Consider the following 10,901-nt stretch of genomic DNA (forward strand, 5'->3'; position numbering starts at 1 on the left):
GTTTGGTGCAGTTAGTTCGTCCTCCTCCACACTTCATCCTATTCTTTCTCTCCACATGGATTTACCTACTGTGACACCAATTTCTGGTCATCAACAAGTTCTTTATAGTATAAAAACTAAAAATCTTTCTTATAAAATATCAACAACCAGCTACGATCAGCTCGGTTGTGGCGTTAACCAGAAGCCTAGGTGTATTTTGAAGAATGTGAACTGCGAAGCCAAACCGAGGGAGATAACAGCCATTGCTGGCTCCAGTGGAGCAGGAAAAACCACATTGTTGGAAATTCTTGGTGGAGTCATTGTCCCGAATAGAGTCAGCGGTCATGTTCTTGTGAATGATCAGCCTCTGAATGTGACACACTTCCGGAGAATGTCTGGTTATGTGACACAAGATGAAGCTCTATTCCCACTTCTTACTGTTGAAGAGACTATAATGTATAGTGCACGTCTCAGGCTGCGTGTGGGGCGTGAGGTGGCCAAAAAAAGAGTTCAAGAGCTGTTGAAGGAGCTTGGACTGGACCATGTTGCTGATGTGAGAATTGGCAGTGAATCCGGCAGAGGAATTTCTGGTGGCGAGAAGCGTAGAGTATCAATTGGGGTTGATTTAGTTCATGATCCTGCTGTAGTTTTGATTGATGAACCAACATCAGGACTTGACTCTGCCTCTGCTCTTCATGTGATGTTGCTGCTTAAATCCATGGCTAAGAATCAAGGCAAAACCATCTTGTTAAGCATCCATCAACCCGGCTACCGGATTCTTGAGTTATTTGACAAGGTCATTCTATTGTCCAATGGCATTTGTCTTCATGATGGAACCCTGCATTGCCTAGAGGAGAGGCTCGTTTCCACAGGCCATTTCATCCCTCATCATGTCAATGTGCTCGAATTTGCCATTGAGGTCTCAGACAGCCTGCATGTGGAAGAAACTGATATCGAAACTGGTGAATCAGAACATAACACTAACCTTGACAGCAATTCGTCTGTTATTTCCAATGTGGAGGAAAAGCACATATCTTACTCAAATTCCATGTTCAAGGAGATATTAATACTGACTCAGAGATTCTCCAAAAACATCTTCAGAACCAAGCAGCTTTTTGCTGCAAGGACGATTCAAGCTTTGGTTGCAGGGATCCTAATAGGGACAATATTCCTAAACGCATATAATAATCCAAAGAGATCAGACGTACAAACTCAATTTGGATTCTTCGCATTCAGTCTGACGTTTTTGTTGTCATCCACGACAGAAGCTTTGCCAATCTTCTTGCAAGAGCGGAGAATCTTGATGAGAGAGACCTCAAGAGGAGCCTATAGATTATCTTCTTACATCATAGCAAACACTATAGTGTTTCTTCCCTTCCTTCTGTTAGTGGCTCTTCTATTTACTACACCAGTTTACTGGCTAGTTGGATTGAGACGAGATATTGATGGATTTCTGTATTTCTCTCTGGTGGCTTGGATGGTTGTCTTGATGTCAAATTCTTTCGTAGCATGTTTTAGCGCTCTAGTACCAAACTTCATCTCAGGAATGTCCTTGATTGCGGGCATTATAGGGGCATTCTTCCTCTTTTCAGGCTACTTTATACCCAAGGAAAATACGCCCAAGTGTTGGATTTTTATGCACTACTTAAGCTTGTTCAAATATCCTTTTGAGAGCTTTCTGATAAATCAGTTTGGAGGGGACAAGGGGCGAAGGAAATGCGTGGCAAGTGTTGGAAGAGTATGCATACTGCATGGTAATGAGTTCTTGAGGAGGCAAGGCATTGAGGAATCACAGAAATGGAATAACTTAATTATAATGTTGGCTTTCATTTTGGGCTACAGGCTTCTCTGTTTCTTGATTCTGTGCTGCAGATCTTACCGGAGCAGAAACTAAAAGTAGCATCTGAGCATTCAAACTACTAATAACTTGTTAGTTTCTTGATCATTACCTGTGTGAATACCTCAAATATCATCACTGCTGATTCCTTCTTTCTTGATGTCCCGCTGTATCGTTATTCAGCAATGAAGAGAAAAAAGAGGTCCTAGGATTTTAGCAGCTTGTTAAAGTGAAAATAATCTTTTGAACAAAATCCAGCAATTCTTGAGAACTCACCTTTTAGCGCTGAGTTTATTGCTACTTGAGTTGGCATGAATGTCTCATAAGATGGTACTGGAAATACAAATACAGCAATCTACTTAACAAATTGCGTTTTCAAAACTTTGGCATATCCTTCATCCCTTTTTGGCATTTATTTTTCCTTAAATTATCTGGAATTCAGATTACTTAATACAGAAACTAGATCCATGTGTTAGTATATTACCTCGATCATCCCCTGTGAGAGTGCAAAATGGGACAAAACTTAGTTTTAGTTTAGGGGTCAAATTCGAAAGCCAGATATGGTATTGTCCTTCCAGGATAATTCTGAAAAATCTAAGAATGGCCCGTGGTGGTTTTAAAGAGCTAATAAAGAATTGCTTGGAAATCTTCTTTTGGGGAATTAGTTTCTTAACATTTTAAGTTGACCTCCTCCCTTTGTGTACGTCAAAAACTAAAATAAAAATAAAAATAAAGACATATATATATATATATTATTAAGAGATCATTTTCTCTAACTTGTCTTTTATTTCCATTTAAGGGCAACTTAATGTTTAATTAATAACACATTTATAGTAAGATCTATAAAAACTAATAACCTTGAGACCACACAAATTCTATTAATTTAAAGAGATATTAATAATTGATAAATTAATAATTTTTCAAGTATACTTACAATTCAAAGACACACTCATTTAATCAACCAATGTTATTTTATAAAAATATTAATACTTTTATTAAGAAAAGGAGACTAAAAATCTATCGAATATAAACTGATCCATATCTACTTGATTTACAAGTATAATTTTATTCTATTAATGTACATAACTGCTATCATTTTTCTATTATCAAAAGGTCAAAAAGAGTTAGAAATACAAACTGATAGATTTCCAATTCCATTTTACTAAATGCGTCCAATGAATCAGCTTAACAATATTATGTATATAAATGAGAAGGAAGTCTTATTATAATAAATAAATACAAAGTTGTCTTACATATCTCATTGTTAAACTATGGTTTCTCAATTAAAAAGTGTTCATAAATGACTGATCAAATGCATAAAGCATCATATGAGTATAGTATATGTAATTTTAGTGAATTATCAATTTATAATATGAACGAGACCAAATAGTTAGGTAAAGTTTTGAAAACATTATTATCGAAATTATTAATTTAGCTCGTTAGTCCAAGTCGGGACCTGAAAAATTATTATTTAATAGAGGTTATTAATTTGTCGAGTATTAATTTATGGAGATTTTACTGTCTTTCTTTCTTTGTTACAATTATTATGTTTATCGTTTGTAAGAATTACAAATGGTTCTTTAACCAGTTATGTAACATTAGCCAAGTTTCAAACTAAATATTAGAATCAGAACAATGATTTGGGATCATTTTCAATTGCTTTCTTCATAGATTTGTGAATGCTAGAGTACCACATTATTTTACAGAAGTGAAGTCAATATGCAATAATCATATACTTGAGACGATAACAGTACCAACTCTCTGAGGAAAGGACAATTGACTGGAATTATAGAATGCAAGTAAGCAACAAGATATGATTATTAACTGCAAGTTGTTTAGCCTCCCTTCCCCATCGTACATTTGTATCTTTTAATTCACTAGTTACATGCAATAACTCGTGCAACACCATAATTAGTCTATAAGCAAATTATGCATGTTAAATTCTCATGCAAATTGAAGGATGATAACATCACAGATGAGCCTAGCAATTCTACACTGGATTTGCCATCAACCATACATGCAATGGTCTAGTAGCAGGGATAACAATGCATTATAATTAGAATTCTCCCGCAGGTACTGTGCTGACCCCTGCAATCCGGTATGGCCAATCTTAAATTAGCCCTTTTAGCTTTCAAAGCCTGAGAGAGGACAAAATCGACTGTGTGGCTTTATACATCTTTAACTACTAGACTGATAATTGAACCTTAGATTATACTTAAAAGTCCAAGAGAAAAGAGCTGGCTAACAATTTTCCACAACACAAAAGGGATCAACTGCGTGTTTGCTCATGTTAGCCTCTTACTGTAATCCCTGGATCCAAAATTCTCTACTTTACCACAATCAATAAAACGAGTTCGGAGATTTCCAAGGTAATATAAAATCCATCTTTTCTAACAAGCTCAAGAAGAACGGGGGGAAGATTCTCTTGCATGGTTTGAGTTGATAATCGTGGGAAGTTCAGAAGCACAGGAGCATGGATCAAATAATTTGTTAATTATTCCCATCAAAATATAGAATAGACTGATTGCTTCAGATATTTTATGAGTTGCATAAGAGTAGATGAACGTGATCGAAACTTCCATGCACTCTGGATTAGCACATTCTAGGCACCCGCCATGCACTATCATGGCCATCTCAGACCATGATACAGACACTCAGAAGCCATCATAGTGGGAGTATATTAATGCCCCTCCTATCCTAGAAGAATATTATCCTTCTAAGTTGTAAATTTCTGATGCCATCATTGTGTTTCCATATGGTAAATATGATATATTTTTAGTTCCTGATTTACATCAAAGCTGTGGAGATATCTTAAACTCCAATTTCTGTGTTTTTCCCTTCTTAAAGCAATAAAGAACAAAGAGGTGCAGTTAAGATTGTTGAAGACTGTTTTATCAGTAGTGCCATGGCAGAGGACATGACTTCATATGATAGAGTAAATAAATAAATAGGAATATTTCTTATGATTCATGATTTCGTTCTATATATTGCAAGAAATACAACAGATTCATACACGTACAACAGATGGCATATGCAATGGCATATACATCTCTTTCTGTACCTAAAGCAGAAGAAGTATATGCTAGTGCATATGTCTCTTTCTGTACCTGATCGACTGGATAATGGAAAACTTACAGTAGCAGAAACAAAAAACACAACCCAACCTATCTGTAAACGTCACCTTGTCACCAGAAGTTTTCTAAGGAAGATGAACTTGAAGCATCAAAGAGAGAAACTCTGCGTCTCTTGTTTGAGAGAGCATTTCTTGACAAGAACTCTTCTGATGCATAAAATTTATCAAGTACGGACCTCAAAGCCTGACGAACTGAATTTACAAGGAGCTCGCGTCCCTCAGAATTCTCAAGATTCTGTTGGTCACAACCAGTCATCTCAAACACATTCACCATCCTACTTCCTAAGGTCGCAATTTCAGCACTCACTGTTTTCAGAGGAAGGGTTTCAAGAGCTTGTCTCAAATCAGAGAAAAGCTCATGCTTATAATCGCAACAAAGAAATGCCCTGATCGTATACGAAGGTTCTCCAGCTGCATCTGCTTGGTGTTCTTCTACTCTTACTTCATCGGTGTCTGTTGGCACAAGCATACCCTTAGTAGCTTCAGTTGCCTTCTTTCTCAATTCCTTCACATGATTAATTACTTCAGCAAGTAATGCTGCCTTGTCCATCTGGTAATCAACAAAACAATAGCTAATCTAGCATTTCTATAATTCATGTAACATGAAGCAAATTTGACCAATCTAATATCATGTAACATGTAATAGTAGCATGACCTATAGAATGAGAAGCCAGTTGACAACTGTATAAGTTTCATGATAAAAGTCAAACGCACCATAGCATATTGGAAGTGTAAATCAACAAAGTGCACCAACAATGGATTTGTAGAATCTTCAACCATGTGTAGAAATTTTAGAAGCTAAGAATTATCTAGCCATATGAAGAAACTCTAAATTGCAAAAGATAGTTTTGAAAACTATTTCATGAATTAACAACACACGGAACTTGAATCCCAAATTACTTTACAAGTTTTGTTCGAAGATCAAACAATACAGTAAGCTTGATCCCAACTTAATCCTACAAGAGCTGTGCAGTGAAAGCTTCTGAGCGTGAGTTTGAAACCACCGCTCCATACAGAAGCACTGCAAACCGTTTTCAGCTGCCAATTAAAATAGTGCAAAATAGCATTTGTTACGCCACAGAAAAGAGGAGATCAATAACAGAACTTCCGCACCAGATCAATCTTTGAACCACGGGCTGGTGTAAATAAGTCCGTGTTCCCTTGCATAAAACGAGTGATGCTCACAAAAATAGCAAGCTTAATAACTTGTAGTATAAAGAAAACAAAGCATAAAAACATCACCAAGAGTATATCCAAAATCATCCAGACAACTCTTGCAAACGTATTCCTTGGAGTGGCACTTATAAACAACAGTACATACATGGTCCATCCCTTATCCATAAGGAACATGACTATATCGAGTTCAGAATAATCCATTATTGTGAATTTACACTCAAACATCAGATCAAAAGATTGACATGAATTAACAAACATATGGAAGCAGTTCTTAACAGAAAACAGAACAAAAGCAAAAGTGGAAAATCTTTACCTTACTTGTTCCGGGAATTAGACTCCTGAGAGAAGTCAAATGACCATTAATTCTCTCCCTTCTTCGCCTCTCAGCTTCACTATGATTCCTCAAAGCAACCAATGCCTTTTCTGCATTAACCCCTTTTTGCCCTGGCCTTAACAGAGCCCTCACTAGCTCTCCTTTTTCATTATCCAAAATCAGTGAAGAAGATGAGCCCGACCCATTTTTCACCGTCCCTTGATACCCATAATTCTCAGGAAACCCATTGAAAGAATTAAAAAATTCCATCTTTTTCACCCTCCCCAAAAAATCCCTTCAAAATTTACAGTAACAACGCAAAAATGAAGCTATTTTCTGTCAGAAAAAGCGTGAGCCAGGTGGACGGTTTGTTGGAGATGACCACACAGAAAACATAGGGTGAGAGAATTTCAGAATTCTTGAACTGAGCTTTACTTTTTCAGCTGTCTTATTGACTTCCATCCGTTAAAGTGGGAAACTTTGGGGACAGAAAAGTATTTTCAACATGAACAAGACACTGGTAGTACTAAGTTTTGTGGTTGGTTTGAGGCATTTGCTGGAGATTCTAGGGAGAGCCCAGATAGAGAGAAGGTAGAAAATGAAGGTGAGAATGGAGGTATAGTGGTGGCTGGTGTGGCCGGAAGAAGGTGGCGGGGATGGAGGGGTGGCTGGTTGTTTGGCTGGTTTAGCAGCCAGCAGTGGGATTGGAAATGAGTAATTGCTGCATTCACACCCAGTATTTAAACCCTAAGCTGGGTTGATTAGCCATCACTTTGGAGGGAGTTTTTGGAGTTTTTCTTTTAGTTTAATACCTCTAGAAATTGACTCCCCCATTTTTTGTCTATTTTCTGGAGTTTGGGATGATCTCACTAATCTTTTCTACAATTTTTTTTTGAATTTCAGGGTTTTTAAATTTTTATTAAAAGGGGAAAAAGGCGGCAAGAATCTAAACACGGATTCTAAGACCAGAAAAAATGATACTCAAATAAATCACTGTTTGGATAGAATATTACTTGAAATAATTATTTTAGCACTTTTTATAACGTGATACATGTGAAATAAAAAAATGAATTGAAAAATATATTTATAATACAAGCGAAATATTTTTTTTACAAAAATTTGATATCCAAATTTTTTTTTTATTTTTTCCCTTCATGGCCTTAAGTCTCTTCTCTTTGTTTAATTCACTGTTGTATTGAGTTTGAGATAATATGAAAGAAAATAAAATGCTATAATGGTTTTGAAAGGAGGCGGCTAATCAGTAATCACCAAACTCATAAACTTTTGCCATTTACTGTTAAGAAGAAAAGGACAGTTTCACAAGAACTTGACCAACTTGCCCCAGAAAGCAAAATGAAGTCATGGTCCTTATAGCACAGAAATTTTAAACAAATATTTCTCCTTATAAAAAATATATACACCATTAGTAAACTCATTACTGAGTTTCTTACTTGCAGCTCATCAGACCTGCAGCCAATGACTGTGATGCATGCAATCAAGAGAATTACAGAAATTTTCTCAATTGAAGTAAAATGGTAAAATGATGATAGATGTGATGAGTGCACTGTTTTACAGGGTAGCTCTCAGACAACGTCTGAAAGATTGGTGATAGATTTGATTTTTTTTTATGCTGAATATGAATTGATTTCTCTTAGCACCAAAAAAGAGAATGGATTTCTCCAAATGCATTATCCATGTAATCGGTTTTGCCCACTAGTGTTGGACTTTACTTGTACATCTTTTGGTGGATTTGGAGTCAATATCCATACGTGTTTCGACATTTTACTGCTGTATTAACTGTACATATATAACTTATCAGATCTTGGTCACTTATATTGAATGAATTGCACTAGGAGCTTTGAGAAAAAGAAAGGTGAAAAAATTGGTTTGCTGTATATGAAGTTCTTCTGGAATTTTACATAACCAAATTATTGGTTTAATGTAATTACTTACGACAAAGGACGTTTGGTTTAGTTTAGATGGTTCACATAGGAAAGAATCACCGACACAAGTTGGCTCAGTTGGTAATAAAAATTGATCACTTTTTCACAAAAAGTCGTGTGTTTGAATTTTATTGTCGATGTGAGGACTATATTAGTGAACGATCTGTAAAAATTTGTGTTGGCTTAGTTGGCAAAAACGAATCATTTCCTCACAAAAAGTTATGGATTCGAATTCCGTTGTCGATATAAGAATTGTATTAGTGAATGATCTGTAAAAATTATTGTAAGTGACCTATGATCCGAAGACATATCCTAACATATGATGGTGACCAGAGCTCGAATCTATCCAAACTCTTTGTTCCTCAAATAAAAAAACATAGGAAAGAAGCTGCCGAAGTTGCCCGGTTATGATTCCAGATTTGCATTTGGCATTTTCTCATTTCATAAAAGAAGTGGTGACTTAAGTTTCTTAAAGTCATCAATTAGCACTTTCTGCCCAACACTTAGGAAATTACATATAAATCCAAGAAAGTTCTTCAAAATCTAAAAAGGGGTGGGAGGTGCCATTAATCTAAACATGTTTTCTTTAGCACTTTGGAGACCATTGGATGATTATTCAACGTAGACATCCATTACATGTTTGTCTTCTAGGATATACTTTTTGAACCTTGCACAGCTCTTTGTAAACTCCTTTTGGAAGTCCTGTTTGGCCGTATGTAGTCTGTGGAAAATTTTATACTAAACACGTAATAGATTTCAGGGTCAAGAAAGGTAGGCCATCAGCCTAAGTTGTGGTAGGGGCCCCTGGAGAGTAAGTAACCAGCTCATCGCCACTTTGATTGAGCCAATCACTCCCTTACCTACTTTGACTCTTTAACTGATAAAGACACATTAGTTTCAGCTCAAATATTGCAAATCCTCAGCCATTTACTTGTATGCTTTCTAATTCACTGGTCTTTGGAGGCTTTTTACTTGTCTTGGATCTGCCCTTGAGCTTGATTCTGTCTTCTTCTTTGCCTTTATTTGCCTTTACTGCTTATCTATCAAGATCTACCTCTAGCACTATCTCAAAAATGTGCAGATTGCTTTCGTACAACTGTGTATTTAGCTCCTGATTGAACAATTTTTGACACTCCCACTACAAAAAAAAGGCAAAAAATTCGTCTCACGATTAAATAATTGTGATATATATGAGACAAAAAAAAATAATTAAGAAAATGAAAAGGAGATTGAAATGCATATTTACTACGGAATCAAATAATTTTCGACAAATAAGAACCCATCCAAACACACAAATTCACGCGACCCTTTTTTTGTTTTCAGAGCAACTTTATACCTTTAGTCTTTGAAAACAAATTCATTTTGGCTTTGGCTAAGATATTTGTGATCTCTTCAACTTTATGATCACTAAAGCTTGATTTGTCCTGACTTTGCTTTCCCTCCCTGCCAACGTGATTCAGAATAACTGCAAGGGAAGCAGCACAGAGGCACAAGCTCATAGGTCATGGTGTAGTTTTAAATGTATAGTGGAAATCTAAGAGAACATCTTCTTGATTAGTACAAAAAGACTAAGAAGGTGACCCATCAGAGACTTGGAAAAACTTTGAACAAATAAAATAAGCCAGGCAAATTAGTGGGATAGCAAAATTTTAAGGTTAGTCATCTAACTTTACCATCCACTGGCCCTTCTGATTAAAGAAAATTTGAAGAAACGCAGTACCCAGGTGTATATGCATGTGTGTGCCTGTTTGGTTGAGGCAAAAGATGATTTAGAAGATCATGACTGCATGCTCATGCAAAATTTTATATAAATAAATTGGAATGACAATAGCATCAACTAATCACATAATAATTCACAGGAGTCAACTCATCATTTGTGAGCTTCATCAAATTGAAGTCAACTTACCACAGTTCCTAAATAGTTGGCCCTCTTGGGATGCAAAATTTGGTCAATTTAAATAAATTTAAAAAAATGATATTTAAATTCAATTAGCAAAATTTGCAAGAAAGAACGTTGTTGTGCTATGGAAAAAGGAAAAAAAAAAAAAAAGAGCACTTGATCATTTTAATTTAGGAATTCAATGACGGTGGAATTAGTTATAACTTGATATAATCCGAAGGTATTAATCTTGTTTTCAAAGTTTCACCTCAACCATAATTTTCTTTAATCTTCTGTTTATCAACTCAGTGACTATAATTGGGGTTTCCCTTTGGTTAATAATAATTGGAAATTGAAAAAAAAAAAAAAAAGCTTTAAAAACAGAGAACCAGCTTTGGATTCCTAGTGATTAGTTACGGTTTAGTTGGATAATCCCATTAAACAAAAAGCATCATTAGAATTGATAGCCAAATGGGATCAGATTTCTGTTTTACTAATGATTAAGTAAGGCGTTATTAGCAAACAGCAGCAATAACCTGCAAAATTACCTGCCCACCATAATATATTTTTGGAGTCAACTCTGGCCCTGAGAAGACAATAAACCATTTCCCTTCATCTGCTTCTTTAATATTATTTCAAGT

At 35.8% G+C, this 10,901-nt stretch overlaps 2 protein-coding genes across 3 annotated transcripts; one reads left to right on the forward strand and one right to left on the reverse strand.

The window, feature by feature from the left end:
• The first annotated feature begins 55 nt into the window (after positions 1–55).
• On the forward strand, positions 56–1,935 carry LOC113690229 (ABC transporter G family member 10-like). The gene has a single exon (XM_027208065.2). The coding sequence runs from the start codon at positions 56–58 to the stop codon at positions 1,871–1,873; it is 1,818 nt and encodes a 605-aa protein (XP_027063866.1). The 3' UTR covers positions 1,874–1,935.
• Positions 1,936–4,756: 2,821 nt separating this feature from the next.
• On the reverse strand, positions 4,757–7,193 carry LOC113689016 (transcription factor bHLH30-like). Of its 2 annotated transcripts, none has more exons than XM_027206848.2 (2): positions 6,439–7,193; positions 4,757–5,454 (listed from the first exon to the last, which is right to left on the reverse strand). In XM_027206848.2, exons 1-2 carry the CDS (start codon positions 6,706–6,708, stop codon positions 5,002–5,004), a joined length of 723 nt encoding a protein of 240 aa, XP_027062649.1. In that variant the 5' UTR covers positions 6,709–7,193; the 3' UTR covers positions 4,757–5,001. The 2 variants fall into 2 exon arrangements, with proteins under 2 accessions (XP_027062649.1, XP_027062648.1); XM_027206847.2 differs by having other exon boundaries at positions 4,757–5,499; positions 6,439–7,183.
• Between the last annotated feature and the right edge of the window lie 3,708 nt (positions 7,194–10,901).

Source organism: Coffea arabica, chromosome 5c (assembly GCF_036785885.1).
Source record: "Coffea arabica cultivar ET-39 chromosome 5c, Coffea Arabica ET-39 HiFi, whole genome shotgun sequence".
Taxonomy (NCBI): Eukaryota; Viridiplantae; Streptophyta; class Magnoliopsida; order Gentianales; family Rubiaceae; genus Coffea; species Coffea arabica.